Source organism: Pseudorca crassidens, chromosome 13, assembly GCF_039906515.1.
Source record: "Pseudorca crassidens isolate mPseCra1 chromosome 13, mPseCra1.hap1, whole genome shotgun sequence".
Lineage (NCBI taxonomy): Eukaryota > Metazoa > Chordata > Mammalia > Artiodactyla > Delphinidae > Pseudorca > Pseudorca crassidens.
Genome location: NC_090308.1, coordinates 79,871,471 through 79,887,740, shown reverse-complemented (window position 1 = coordinate 79,887,740; position 16,270 = coordinate 79,871,471). Strand labels below are relative to the sequence as shown.

The 16,270-nt window shown below is 38.4% G+C and overlaps 1 protein-coding gene across 50 annotated transcripts in view; it reads left to right on the top strand.

The window, feature by feature from the left end:
* RIMS1 (regulating synaptic membrane exocytosis 1) overlaps positions 1-16,270 on the top strand; it is a 473,777-nt gene that overhangs the window by 397,380 nt on the left and 60,127 nt on the right. For 31 of the 50 annotated variants that reach the window (XM_067702788.1, XM_067702790.1, XM_067702791.1 and 28 more), the window contains one exon: positions 11,280-11,515. The exons of 12 other annotated variants lie outside the window; for them this stretch is intronic. In XM_067702788.1, coding sequence (XP_067558889.1) covers positions 11,280-11,515 — 236 coding nt within the window. The remainder of the gene's footprint in view (positions 1-11,279; positions 11,516-16,270) is intronic. 7 more of the 50 variants (XM_067702789.1, XM_067702799.1, XM_067702802.1 and 4 more) reach the window with 1 other exon arrangement.

Sequence of the window (16,270 nt, the reverse complement as noted above, 5' to 3'; positions counted from 1 at the left end):
GCCCACAAAGCCTAAAATATTTACCTAACCCTGACTTAGGTGAAATCTACAAATTCCTTGAAAAGCACAGCTTACTAAAACTAACATAAGAAGGAATAAAAACACGGAGGACTCCTGTGATTAAAGATGATCCTATAATTGTTTTAAACCTCCCCACAAGGAAAACTGCTGACCCAGGTGGATTCACTGGTAAGTTTTTCCAAAAATTTAAAGAATAAATGCTCTTAATCATACCCAATATTTCCAGAGAGTAAAGAGGAGAAATACTTCCAAACTCTCTCTGTGAGTCAAGCCTCTACTTGAAAAATTTGGTAAGGAGAAGACAGGAAAGTTATAGGCCAAAATCTCTCATTCAATTAGACAAAAGCCCTCAAGCAAAATTTTAGCCAATTGAATCCAGATAGAGAAAGAGATCACTTTGTAAAATTCCACCTGTGGGATTTTGGGACATTTTTGAACATCGGGGGTCTGTTCGATCCCCTGTGGGTTGGGACCCAGCCAGGCTGGATATGATCTCGGGCACCGCGGGCCAGTGTTGCCTGCAGTGTCTGGTTAAAGGGAGGCTTCTGATCGGTGTCACAGGGCGATCTACCTGTCGGTCTGTCTGTCTCTATCCATCTCTATGAGACAGAGAAATTTTGAGAGAGAGAATGAGAATACATTATGAAGACAATAGTTTTGTTCTGTAAGTGAGAGACTGGCTTAACATTATGTAATTCATTGTAGAAGGAAAGAAAGAAATCCTCTGATCCTCTCATCATCACAGAAGACACAGAAAAAATTTTAATAAAGTTCATTACACATATATGATAAAATATGTTAGTGAACTAAAAAGAGAATTTTCTTAAAATGTTAAAGGTAATCTACCATAACCTAACAACAAGCATCATACTTCATAGGGAAAGAGTGAACACTTTCCCCTGAGTTCACTGAAGCCACTTTCACAACCTCTGCTCAACATTATTTGGATGGTCCTAGCCAATGTTGGACCTGGCAGAGTGGCAATATAGCAAAGAAAAGTAAATAAAAGCAATAAGGATTATAAATGAAGAATGTAAACTGTCATTATTCACAGTCTATATGATTGCACATATAAAAAACTCAGAAGAATCTGACACAAAATTATTAGAATTAATAAGCGAATTTAGCAATCACTAGATGCAAGGTCAGTATATAAAAATCAGTTGTATTTTTATGTACCAGCAACAAACATTAGGACATGAAATTTATAAAATACACCAATACAATATAATCAGAAACATGAAATACCTAGGAATAAATCTAGTGCCTAATTAAACTAAGTAGGTAAATGAATTAGAAATAAACTAAATAAGTAGGAATAAATTAACAATATATAAGTCCCCAATATGAAGAGTACTTATAGCCTCATACATAAAGCCACAGTTGTGTGCAGGTGAAATTCAATAAGAATTACACAGGGACAAGTACTTCTGAAGGTCTGGCCATTTGAAGGGATCGAATATAAATAGTGGTCTAACTCAAGCGCATCCCCTTGGTTCTAAGTGATGCCTGCTATCAAAATAGTTCCACTAGACGTGCTTAGGAAATTTGACGCCATCTTGGTTATCAGTCAACAGGCCCAGAATTTTAACTCCTGGAAATTATGAGCTAGATTCCTGGGGATGATCTCTTAATCAGCAAGTTCCTTTTGTATTGACCATTTGTGATTAGTAACTTGTATATTGATCCAAACTAAAGTGTAGGACTCAAATAATTTGAGTCGACTTCTAGCATTTTTTGTAAACGGTGTAGTGAATGTATGTGTATTACAACCATCTTTTAATACGCCTTAAATTACTCGTCCCTTTTTAGGCTTACTGTGGAGTCATGATAGGCCTCTATGTTCTTTTGGTGTGTTGAAGATATAGAAATTGATTATAATTGTTTTTAAGCTAAATGTGTCCTTAATTTAAGAGTGGGAATCATCTTTACATAGTACCTCCTAGGCCTTTCCTGAAAGCATCCTTACTTTCTGAAGATGAGAAGATATTTCAGGCCCGTATTTTTTTATCCTATTCCAAAATTTCATGCCAGCCACCTTACATTAGAATAAGGAACCAAAATCTGGCAACTAAAGGTGTAGATTTTTTTTCTTTTTTTTTTTTTTTTGCGGTACGCGGGCCTCTCACTGTTGTGGCCTCTCCCATTGCCGAGTACAGGCTCCGGACGCACAGGCTTAGCGGCCATGGCTCACGGGCCCAGCCGCTCCGTGGCATGTGGGATCTTCCCCAACCGGGGCACGAACCCGTGTCCCCTGCATCGGCAGGCGGACTCTCAACCACTGCGCCACCAGGGAAGCCCAAGGTGCAGATCTGATTGCTTATATGATTGATCCCTTGCATGTCTATGGGTAATACAAAGTCTTTTTTGTCTATTTTAGGGAACATGAGCTCATGATGTTTCAATATTATTTTACCAATATTTAAAAAAAATTCTTATTTGAAATGAGTTTCTACATTGTCTATTACCATCATTTCATTGATTCTACAATGCACACTGGTCTGTACTTTATCATATATGAAATCCGTATGTATTTTACAATGGATGGCATGACATGGTTTAATTAGCAGCATTTTTCTTTCTTAAAAATCCATAAAATAATGCTGTATCTTGCTACTGATGACATAATTGATTTGATTCAGTGCATATAGATTTTCCTCCCACCTTTGCCATATTACGGTGAGTTTCGTCACACCAAGTCATATGTGTAATTTATAATTGGGCCAAAGCAATATCACCACCAGGCTTTCCTTGCAGTACCTACCAGTATGAGGTCCCCCAAATTCTGCTAAAGTTCAGGATATGACCTTCTTCATTACCTGTAGTTCTAGGACCCTGTAAGCCATGGAACAAATACTAGACCAGTTCTTTGTGAAGCCTTTGTAGGTGTGCAGTCTGCGTATGAAGTACAACTCTTGTCCCTTAATGGTAAGCTGGCCATCCCTGATTAAAAAAATTTTGTTCTCAGATAAATATTTAAGATCAATTAGTCATTTTAACAGAAAACTAAATTCTAATCTTGCATTAATGTAATATTTTTCAGTAAATGACTCATAGACCTTCCCTATTATATTATGAATATTTCCATCAAATAGAGATAGTTAGTCAAAGTTCTATTGTTTTTCTCTTTAGACCTACTGTTTAAAACTACAATAAACCAGGTAAATAATTCACTTTTCCTCAAACCTTTGACAATTTAATGTATTCACCCAAGTTTTGTCTTTTACTCTCCACATTCATATTCCAATATTTTACTGTAAGAAACAACTTCCTTCTTTTCCTTTGATAAATAAAAACACATCTACTACCTTGAATATGTCACATATTTTTGTCACTTTTTTCTAGTTTAGAATGAACCATCCATATTAATTGCAACTTTTAACCTAAGCTTCTGTTTTGTAGAGAAAACTTGGAGGTAGATAATGGAGCATAACAGGCTGTCTGTCATAGGCAAGCAATGAAGCAGCCTAGCAAGTTACAGCAGACATAATAAAACATCCTACAAACAACCCAATCAAAAAGTGGGCAGAAGACCTAAATATACATTTCTCCAAAGGAGACATACAGACATACGGATGTCCAAGAGGCACGTGAAAAGATGCTCCGCAATAATTATTTGCTAATTATTAGAGAAATGCAAATCAAAACTGCAATGAGGTACCTCCTCACACCGGTCAGAATGGCCATCATTTTAAAATCTACACATAATAAATGCTGGAGAGGGTGTAGAGCAGAGGAAACCCTCCTGCACTGTTGGTGGGAATGTAAATTGGTGCAGCCACTATGGAGAACAGTATGGAGGTTCCCTAAAAAACTAAAAATAGAACTACCATATGACCCAGCATTCCCACTACTGGGCATATACCCTGAGAAAACCATAATTCAAAATGATACATTCACCCCAGTGTTCATTACAGGACTATTTACAGTAGCCAAGACATGGAAGCAACCTGAATGCCCATCCATAGACAGATGAATGAATAAAGAAGATGTGGTATATATACACAATGGAATATTACTCAGCCATAAAAAAGAATGAAATAATGCCACTTGCAGCAACATGGATGGACCCAGAGATGGTCATACTAAGTGAAGTAAGTCAGACATAGGCAAATATCATGTGATATCACTTCTATGTGGAATCTAAAAAAAAAAGATACAAATGAAACATTTGCAAAACAGAAATAGACCCACAGACCTAGAAAACAAACTTATGGTTACCAAAGGGGAAAGGGCAGGGGAGAGATAAATTAGGAGTTTGGGATTAACATATACACACTACTATATATAAAATAGATAAACAACAAGGACCTACTGTGTAGCACAGGGAGCTGTATTCAATGTCTTATAATAACCTATCATGGAAAAGAATCTGAAAAAGAATATATATGTACATATATATGTACAACTGAATCATTTTACTGTATACCTGAAACATGGTAGATTAACTATACTTCAATTTAAAAAACTTAAAAATAACTCAATAAATAAAAATAAAACATCCTTACAACCCACAGTATCCTATAAAGTTGCAAAGATGAAGAGAAAGCTTTGCATCATTCAGAGACAAATCCACTGTATAACTAATTAATCACCTGGATTACGTTTAAGCTGACACTCCAACCAACTTCATTACTGTTGATATCAGAGTCTTTTCTGAACTATAGGTCAATTTATTTATTATGTAATTCTACATTTTCACAATCTTAAATGCTCCTGGAAGAAATGTTAGCCTATCCAATAAGTAAAATCAATATAGAAAATATAGGAATTTCAGATTCACTCGTCTGCTCATGAGAAAACCAACCTAAATCTTAAACAATAAAATAAAATTTTGTGCTCGTATTACATACTACACTGATAAAATCTGGAATAAGACATAATGCTGTCTTTTAAAAATTTGAGTTATAATTCACATACCATAAAATTCACCCTGTTCGATTGTACAGTTCAGTGGTTTTTAGCATATTCACAATTAGTTGTGCAACCTTCACTGCTGTGTAATTCGAGAACATTTTTATCTTCCCCCATAGAAACCTATAACCCTTTGCATCACGCCCCTCCCCCCTCCTCTAGCCCCTGGTGACCACTAATCCACACTTGTCTCTGGATCTGATATTTTATTTAAATGGAATTATACAGTATGTAGCCTTGGGTATCTGGCTTTTTTCATGGAGTATAATGTTTTCAACGTCATCCATGTTTGTAACATGAATCATTCATTTTTATACGTGATAATATTCTGTCGTATGGATGAAGCACATTTTGTCTCCATTCATCAGTTGATGGGCACTTGGGTTGTTTTCTCTTTTTAACTGTTATGAATAATGCTGATCTGAACGTGCCTGTGTAAGTGTTTGTATGGATATATGTCTTCAATTCTGTTGAGGACGTACCTAGGAATGGAATTACTGAGTAGTACGGCAACTCTAGTTTAATTTAACTATGTTTATGTTTAACTAAATTGCCAAACTCTTTCCAAAGCAGCTACATAATTTTACACTCCCACCAGCAGTGCATGAAGGGTCCAATTTCTTCAGAGTCTCATCAGCACTTGTAGGCATCTCTTTCTTACTGTAGCTCTCCTGTGCATGTGAAGTGGCCTCTCATCGTGGTTTTCATAAAGGGTTTTTAAGCCAAGTTTATCAAACTAGTTTGATATCTCAAAGGATTCACTTTGATTGTGGATTTAGATTCTTATATTAAAATTCTTTTGAGTTAGCCATTTCTTGAAAATGGATTTTTCTTGAAAGACAAGCATATTCAAAGTATTAGAAGTTCAGTTTCTTTTTTTCTCTGGGAATTCTTTAGTTAACTGTATGAGAATTATGTAAGTACTCATTGGTCTACATAGATCAATCAGAACGGGAGCTCTGTTCAGTTAATATCTGTCTGCCCAAACCACTATCTCTAAGGTGCAGAGAAAGTAAGAGATTTTTTTCACCAATTGAAAAGACTGTTTTTTCTTATAAATTTATTTATTTTATTCATTTTTGGCCGTGTTGGGTCTTCGTTGCTGTGCACGGGCTTTCTCTAGTTGCGGCGAGCGGGGGCTACTCTTCGTTGTGGTGCGCAGGCTTCTCATGGTGGTGGCTTCTCTTGTTGTGGAACACAGGCTCTAGGCGTGTGGGCTTCAGTAGTTGTGGCATGCAGCCTCAGTAGTTGTGGCGCACGGGCTTAGTTGCTCCGCAGCATGTGGGATTTTCCCAGACCAGGGCTTGAACTCGTGTCCCCTGCATTGTCAGGCAGATTCTTAACCACTGTGCCACCAGGGAAGTCCCGAAAAGACTATTTTTTAAACACAAAGAGAACTAGCAGTTTCAGTTTTATCAACTTTGACATAGACAGAAATTGACACAGAAACCTAACCCTAGAGTTTAAAGGGCTGTTCTTTAGTGTGGACAAGACATTTTCTTAAATGATGTGAACTTTTGTAACATGCCAACGACCAGACATGCAAAAAGCCAAACAAAGAAGATTTTCTGTCATCCGTCACCCAGCTCTCAATTCATCCCTGAGGTCTGCCATCCAACAGATTTCATCCATAGACGGAGTCCCTATTGTTGCTGCTACTGGTGAGGAATGTATTATCCATCACAAACAGAGCAGAAGAAGAGACAGATTTACCAAGACCCAGAACCAGCAGCAAACAAAACAAAACCAGAGTCAAAAAAAGAAAACAGAGACTGAAAGTAATGTTCTGTTGCCTCTTGATATTAAATCCAGGAGCGAGGAAAAGGCATCCTTGGGCTCAGAGCCTTCATGGGGCACCCTGCTCAGAGGTCCAGCAGAAGTCCATCTGGGCATTTTGATGGGACCTCCAACACTCTCAAAGCAAAATTCTCAAAATTAAAACAAAATTGTTAGAAAAACAGATAGGAAATGTCAAAGTTTTAACTCATTAGTGAGAACACTGACAGGGTGACAAGCTGGTTCCTAAGATGATGTACATGTAGACATACATATATAGTCATTGGAAAAAAAAAGGGAATGCTGAAACATTATTCAGTTCGATTCAAAACTGGATAATGTTCTCTAGATCAGTAAAACCCTAACCTTGAGGTTATCCTCACTACTAAGTAGTGGTTATTTGCTCCTTATCAGTTATCTTCAAGTTAACATCTAACTTTTACAGAGTTATAAAATTTTGGGACCGTAATTATTATAAGAGTAAATAGTAAGTCAAAAAATGTTCCATTCCCCCAGAGAGTCAAATGCCCTTAGGCCCTTAGAGAGCTTATTAATCCTTAAACATGGCAGTAACATGTAAGGCCATTTTTTTCTTAATCTCATTTCCAAGTTTAGATATTTTTTTTCTAAACCGAAAGGAGAGAGTTACTACTTTGAGCAACTGGGTGATTGGAGTGTCTTTAATGTGATACGAAGTTTAGACAAGGAGCAGTTTTTTCCTTGGGTTGAGCACATTTTTGAGAGCCTTAGCAGTTCACAAGTAGGTACGTAAATCTAGAGTTGAGGGCTGAGACAGGGTGGAGAGAAGCCCTGGGAATCAGCAGCACATAGAAGGATGTAAAGCTTGGGACCAGATGACACATCGAGGGAGCAGGTCTCATGTGGGGAATAGAGGTCAGGGTTGGGAGGGTTGAAGAGCTCCAGTGTTTAGTGGTGAAAAAGAATGTCCAGGGCTTCCCTGGTGGCGCAGTGGTTGAGAGTCCGCCTGCCGATGCAGGGGACACGGGTTCGTGCCCCGGTCCGGGAGGATCCCACATGCCGCGGAGCGGCTGGGCCCGTGAGCCATGTCCGCTGGGCCTGCACGTCCGGAGCCTGTGCTCCACAATGGGAGAGGCCACAACGGTGAGAGGCCCGCATACCGAAAAAAAAGAATAAATGTCCGGCCAGGAGGCACTAGGTGGGAAAATCTATGAGAATAAAGCATGTCGATCAAAGAATCAAACGCTTTGTCACATGCATGGTGTATTGAGAGGTCAAGAAGGTAAAGACTGAGAAACCACAGGATTTTGCTACATGGAATAATTGGTGACTCTGATGAAAGGAAAAGGCTATTGGGTGAAGCGGCAGGGACAAAGCCCGCTTCCGTTTAGTCCAGAAGAGAATAGAGAGAGAGGACGTACAAACAACTCAGGTTCTTCAGCAAAAGATCAGTAGCTAGGAGAGGGGGTGTCAAAGAAGGAAGGTGGGTTTTTCATTTGTTTGGTCTCTAAAGGTGGGTTATATCACAGTCTATTTGTATAGTGAGAATTCCCTTTTTTTAACTTCATCAGTTCACAGCAATGGGAGGGATGCTACAACCATTAGTGATGCATAAGGTGCGTGCTGATATAAACCGTCCAAATCTTAACGTAACCGATAGAAAATATATCAGAGGGCCGGGAGACAGCAGTCACGACTCTACAGAGACCCTGAATAGCTTTATAAGGCGGAAAGCCTTACAGTGCATCTTGAAGGATTCAGGCACATCTAAATGACAGGAATAGTCTTCCAGGCAATTGAAGCAGAACAAATAGAAGGCTAAGAAATAGGAGAGTAGAAGTAGATTTGTGCTAAGACTATGACCTTCACATTGATTTAATTAATCTGGGTGGTTAGACCCCCCTGCAAACCTCTCCCCGCAGTTAGGTAACAGAAGAATGGAAAATGCCCTAACACGTTCCACTTAAAATATGGTGTTCTAGATTCTTCAGGAAGCTATGCACTGTCCTCAGATTACATAAGAATACTTTTGAGCATCTAAACAAAATATTTTATTTTTTGAGGAAAAATTGTATCTTACTTATTCACAAAACTTTTTTTTAACATAACTTCTTAATTCACCCCCTGCAAATGGTAATCATTTGCTGTACAGTTTTCTCTAATTTTTTTTCAGAATTTTTATTTGTTGACATTGTAGAACATTTCATGGCTGTAATTAAGTATCCATGAAAAGATTTGTGAATCTTCTAGCTCATCTTGGATACATTTTCATAGTAGAACTATTATAGAAAACATTTCCCTGTTCTTTCAAACTTCTCTATAACCTAAACAACACTGTCTAAAATTTCACAATAGTTTTTTTTGTGTGCAGTGATTTTTAAAATACAGATTAAGAGTTGTGATGTAATTCTGTTTCCACGGGAATATTGTGGAGAAAGCAGTACATGTTAGTTTATCCATACTTTACTGTAAAGGTAAAAACAAGATCACCGGAGAGAGGTTTTCAATAACCACTGTGGTGAGTGTGCTAAGGAGATGAAAAACTCGCAGGTGTTTGATTGAAGATGGATATTATGATGGTGAAATTGACCAAATCCTGTCATTTCTGTATATCCTTCAGCAGAATTGTGCTAGTAAAATAGTAGAAAAAGCAGATACTAAGAGTACACTTAAGGAGGGTGGCAGAGTTAGGAAATACATTCAAATGAATAGGTGAGAACACGAAAGCAATTGACCGTAATATTTATCCAGAAAGAAAGTCCACTAAAGTTGGGAATATAAACCCCACAGGAATCAGTGTTGAATTGGTCGTCTGTAAAACTGTCATCATTACCGTTTGGAAAAGGAGACTGCATAAAACGCATAGCAAGATTACTAGGCTTGCCAATGGCTTTAAAAACTTTTGAGTTAATGAAAAGATGACTAGAATAAATTGAAAGACTATGAATACCTTATTATTGTCAGGTGAATGTTGACGTGGACCAATTCAAGAAACGCAGCTAGGGATTAAACATTCCAAATTCTTCCTGTCAAATCAGGTCCCAGTTTCCATTCACTGTCCCTGAAGGGATCCTGAGGTCCAAAATGTCCTGTCTTTTCCATGGATTCTGAGCCGCTGCACCAATTTTCCTTTCTGCTGAAGCACTCATTGTGTAGATGGCCACAAACATGTTACGTGATGCTAAGACTTTCTGTTTTACTGTTTCTAATCATATTAGGGTTTATTCTGATTTGCATATGAAATGTCATCACTTAAAGAAGCTATATTCAGTAATACATTTCATTTTTCCAAAGAAGAAATATAGAAAATCAAGATGGTGGTAAAGGTCATGTGAGCCAGTTTTTGCAAATATTTTGAGGACACATAAAATTAAGAGGGTCATTTCAGAGATATCAAACAGGTCTTTATTGGACCAAGAAAGGGATAGTCTAAATGGATACTATAACTGCATATGCAGAGCAATTAAAGACTGGAAGAATCCTACCATCCCTGGCCACCTCCCCAGTTGCCTGCCCTACCTGTAACTCTGACTCACAGACACTCATGTACTTTGGCAAATAGAAAGGATATTTTCCCTCAACCTTCTACGGTACCTGAAACTCTCAACAGTAATTTATTCATTTGGGAGAGAAGTACCGTGATCTATTCAGATAACCTGATGCAATCTCAGAACATAGACAAGTAAGTTTGGCAGAAGAGAACAACAAAAAAAGGAACATCTGGACCCAGAGCCTGTGAGTTCGGAGAGTTGAAAGTTGAAAATGAGAGGAAACTTACGTGCAGGCGATGGGGCAGGAGGTGGTGAGGAAGGAGGAAGGAGAAGCAGGGCTTGTCTCCTGAACAGCATTTCCGAGACTCACTCAGCCTCGGATAGCAAAAGAGACACCTCTTAGCTGGAATCCCAAAGAGAAACCAGAACAAACACTGGTTTCATTTTTTAAACCTTGTCGTGTGGCAAATTAAGAGTATCTGTTTTGAACAATATTTTTTCCTCAGAAATGTATATGGACTTTTCTCACTGATTGAACTATTTTAGCTTTTCTCTGAAAGTAACAGAGGAATTATTTACAACATTGGTCAGTAACACCTCCCCATCTGTAGCCTCGGTTGCCTTTCTTTTTACTATCTTCAAAGAGTTTATAGATGATGCCTTGAAATGCTCTTGTTTCAAGGCACATCTGGTAAATAAATACTGGGGGGGCTTCCCTGGTGGCACAGTGGCTGAGAGTCCGCCTGCCGATGCAGGGAACACGGGTTCGCGCCCCGGTCCGGGAAGATCCCACATGCCGCTGAGCGGCTGGGCCCGTGAGCCATGGCCGCTGAGCCTGCGCATCCGGAGCCTGTGCTCCGCAACGGGAGAGGCCACAGCAGTGAGAGGCCCGCGTACCGCACAAAGAAATAAATAGATAAATAAATACTGGGGGCGGTGATGTGACCTTAGAATATTCATAGCTGTAGGACTACTACTCAGCCGGGTTTTCCCTCTAAAATTTTGCCCGGATTATTTCAAAATAAGTTAGATTTAAAGTTCTGATTATGCTGACCTGTAATTTATGGATGCATATATGTTTTTACTTTGTAAATATAGTTCATTTACCCCTAAAATGCAAGGCAGACGGATGGGGACTTCAGGAAGAGCCATCACCAAGAGCACGAGCGTGAGTGGAGAGATGTACACACTGGAGCATAATGATGGCAGTCAGTCGGACACGGCTGTGGGCACTGTTGGAACAGGTGGGAAGAAAAGGAGGTCCAGCCTGAGTGCCAAAGTGGTTGCCATCGTGACTCGAAGGAGCAGAAGCACGTCCCAGCTAAGCCAAACAGGTGAGTGAAGTGAATTCAACTTACACATCTCAAGTTCTCGCTGGAGAGACAAATGTCAACCTTCATGCTATGGCTCGGGATGGGATCGTATCGTGTACGGATTCTCCTTTCCAAAGAACGTTTGTTTCTCTGTTTCTGGAAACCTGTTCCATGTGTGGGTTTTTTTGTGCTTTTTTCTGTACAGCTGTCTAACAAGGTATCATTTGTCAATCCCTGAAGTGGTCAGGTATTTCGTGAAAAAAAATAAATAAATAAAGCCATGTTTACAAATATGCAAGGAAATGCAAAGAAATCTTAAAGAACCAAATTGGTTGAAATACAAGAAAAGCAACAGGATTCTCCTTTTCAAAATATTCCATAATACAGTGACTTCTAATTTAGGCTATCTCCATATTGTTTTAGAAAAGAAGGTCAGTTGTGCAACTTGAAATACAGTCTTCAGGGGGCTGTGTGAATGTAATAATTGAACTGTGACTGTTCTATTTTCAATGCAAGTAAAAACCCAGCAGTTATTTTTACTTTACAAAAATGGGTCAGTGGATTCATGCAAAGAATAATGTCAATACAAATTTGAGTTTCAGACATTTTCTACTGCTTGTAAATCTTAAAAGCTTTATATCCTCAGGGTATATAGAAAAAAGCAAACAGAAGGGAGGATGATTATTTGTGTATTATCAAATACAAAAAACTGCCTAAAATTATATAACATTTGGTCATACATGTTAGATAATTCATTACTAGGCTTAGCACTACGGAAAACTGAAGGTAAGTAAAATATTGAACTGATTTAAATTGTCAGCACCTGTTTCTCTTGCCATAATCTTAGTTCCATTTATTGTTCCTTAAGAGCGAAAGTCTTGGCACAAAATTTACTTAGACTAAAAGACTTCCATGAAATCCTTTTGATAGTTAACTTGGCATCCTGGAAAGTACTTTTTTTTTTTAATTTTACAATTTTATTTTTTTATACAGCAGCTTCTTATTAGTTATCCATTTTATCCATATTAGTGTATACACGTCAATCCCAATCCCCCAGTTCATCCCACCACCACCCCCACCCGCCACTTTCCCCCCTTGGTGTCCATACATTTGTTCTCTACATCTGTGTCTCTATTTCTGCCCTGCAAACTGGTTCATCTGTACCATTTTTCTAGGTTCCACATATATGTGTTAATATACGATATTTGTTTTTCTCTTTCTGACTTACTTCACTCTGTATGACAGTCTCTAGATCCATCCACGTCTCTACAAATGACCCAATTTCATTCCTTTTTATGGCCGAGTAATATTCCATTGTATACGTGTACCACATCTTCTTTATCTGTTCATCTGTCGATGGGCATTTAGGTTGCTTCCATGACCTGGCTATTGTAAATAGTGCTGCAATGAACATTGGGGTGCATGTGTCTTTTTGAATTATGGTTTTCTCAGGGTATATGCCCAGTAGTGGGATTGCTGGGTCATATGGTAATTCTATTTTTAGTTTTCTAAGGAACCTCTGTACTGTTCTCTGTAGTGGCTGTATCAATTTACATTCCCACCAACAGTGCAAGAGGGTTCCCTTTTCTCCACACCCTCTCCAGCATTTGTTGTTTGTAGATTTTCCGATGATGCCCATTCTAACTGGTGTGAGGTGATACCTCATTGTAGTTTTGGTTTGCATTTCTCTAATAATTAGTGATGTTGAGCAGCTTTTCATGTGCTTCTTGGCCATCGGTGTGTCTTTGGAGAAATGTCTGTTTAGGTCTTCTGCCCATTTTTTGATTGCATTGTTTGTTTCTTTAATATTGAGCTGCATGATCTGTTTATATATTTTGGAGATTAATCCTTTGTCCGTTGATTCATTTGCAAATATTTTCTCCCATTCTGAGGGTTGTCTTTTCATCTTGTCTGTAGTTTCCTTTGCTTTGCAAAAGCTTTTAAGTTGCATTAGGTCCCATTTGTTTATTTTTGTTTTTATTTCCATTACTCTAGGAGGTGGATCAAAAAAGATCTTGCTGTGATTTATGTCAAAGAGTGTCCTTCCTATGTTTTCCTCTTCCTATGTTTTCTTCTTCCTATGTTTTATAGTGTCCGGTCTTACATTTAGGTCTTCAATCTATTTTGAGTTTATTTTTGTGTATGGTGTTAGGGAGTGTTCTAATTTCATTCTTTTACGTGTAGCTGTCCAGTTTTCCCAGCACCACTTATTGAAGAGACTGGAAAGTATGTATTTTAAATTATGCCTTCTACTGGACAAAGTGACAAATAAATTAGAGATAGGGAATTTTGAGCCATTCAAAAATTGAACTAGTGCACACAGCTGTTTATCAAAACAGAGGTTTGTCTCTCTGAAAATCACAGGATTAGAATGGCCCTCGATTAGCGAGCATTTCTGGTGGTAATTCCTCTCCGCCATCCCATGGGGATGAGCTGTTCATTGTGAAGGGGAATCATTTGTCTTCCTTGGGCTCAGGTTTCTTCCTTAGGAGTAGGAGTTGTTTTTCATTTCTTTTACTTGTTTTGTTTTTGACGGTGGTGCTTCTTGGTTTGTAATGTTCGTGCAATACATGATGCTTTCCAGTGTGGGGTGTGGATGGACTTTCACCACCAGATTTCAGATTACTTTATCCCTTGGATGATATGGAAATTCTCTTTGATGTCCTTTTAGGGAGCCAGGGTTTCCTGCAGGTTCGGGGATGGCTTATCTTCTTCCCCAGCCTCCACAGTCTGTCTCTTCTTATTTTCCCTGATAGTGCGTTCCCTCTCTATCTTTCCCTGGTTGAGTAGAATTACATTTTCTTAGAGTAAAGCACAGCAATAATTAAACGTAAGAACTATACCTGAGGCACAGCTTTGTAGGTAATAGATTCAAATGATTGTCATTGAAACACTAAGCCCCTTTGCTTTGTTAGTTTAAATTTTATTCCAGTTACAGGGATTGCTGAACTTCGAATAATACCTACCTTCCCAAATTTGCATTGTTAGTAACGTGCATGGAATGACCCCACTTTCAAAGATTAGTTTGCAACGTACAGGAGCGAAAAGGATTACGAAGCCGAGGTAACAAAATAGTTCTAGCCCAACGTGACTCAAGGAATAAACTCTGACTTTCTCTCTGGGGCTCGGCTTACCTGTTTACTGGGTGGATTGGACTGAAGGTCATCCTCTGAACTTCCCAGGTATAAGAGTTTACGCTTCTCTTTCTACATCATAATTGTACCTTTTATTTGATAACCTGTTTTCTCATTCTTCTTGATCTTCCCAAAGCAAGTGACCAGTGGTGACAAACCTCAGTTATCACTGCTCTTTATTTCACTGGATGCACTGGTTTTTCTCCCTATTCCTTCTTCTACAAGTGATTTTTTCCCCCTTTATCAATGATTATATGTCCTCTCTCCTGTGAAGAGACACGAAAGTTCAGAATTCTCATTCTAAGAAATCTTGTTTTTTTATTACTTCAGCTTTTGCATGTGATCATCAAATCTGTATTCCAATTCGTCCTCACCCAAGAAATATTCCTTAATTTTAATTTCCTATAAGAGAGCCTCTTGGATGGCCTACCTTAAACAAGCGTAGCCCTGTCACAAATCTGAATTTCCAGCCCTTCCTTTCAGTATTACCACAGTTTTTATAGTTACAAACCTTAGAAGAGTTTTCTACTTTAAAAATTTTTCACTCAACTCTCTCTTCCCCAGGTCCATCATCCCAGAGAAAACTATGTGATATTTGTCCAATTTTAAGGAACACTAATATAATTGATTTAAATGTCTTTAGTGTGAAGTGAATCCATTAATCGCAGACTGGTGAGCCTTTTCAGGGGGCCTTCTAAATGCATGGATAATTAAGACAGATTTTTAAAAATTTAGTTTATTGGAGTATAGTTGATTTACAATGTTGTGTTAATTTCTGCTGTACAGCAAAATGATTGTTTTTATATATGTATGTATATTATCTATTCTTTTTCATATTCTTTTCCATTTGGTTTATCACAGGATATTGAATATAGTTCCCTGTGCTATACAGTAGGACCTTGTTTTTTATCCATCTTATATATAATAGTTTGCATCTTCTAGCCCCAAACTTCCAATCCATCCCTCCCCCACCCTCCCCTTGGCAATCACGCGTCTGTTCTCTGTGTCTGACTCTGTTCCTTTTTTTTGTAGATAAGTTCGTTTGTGTCATATTTTAGATTCCACATGTAAGTGATATATCGTATGGCGTTTTTCTTGCTCTGACTTACTTCACTTAGCGTGATCATCTCTAAGTCCCACCATGTTGCTGCAAATGGCATTATTTCATTCTCTTTTATGGCTGGGTAATATTCCATTGTGTGTGTGTGCCACACCTGCTTTATCCATTTAACTGAGACAGATTTTCTAATGGTGTCAATTAATCAAAGATTGGGAAGAGGCAAACAGCATTGCTTATCTATTAAAACAAGCTGGGTGTTCTATGGAATAGCATGTATTGTGTTTAATGTAAATTTTACTTGTGCTTAATGTAAAAAAAGACTTTAACTAAAGGCTTCTCCAGCGGTGAGTCTCCAATCCACCCCATGGCGCCCTGGATTACGGGCTCTGTCTCCTCTGCCACACAGATGATAGATAATCAGGAAAACAAGAAGTATTTAGAAATGATGCTTAACCAGCTCTGTTTAGAATGGGAGATTTCAAGCACATCGTTTTTCTGTTTTTGTTTTCACGTAGCCACAAGTTTGCTCACGGAGTATATTTGATTCTTTGTTCAAAATAATAAGTAAAATTTATTTCCAAA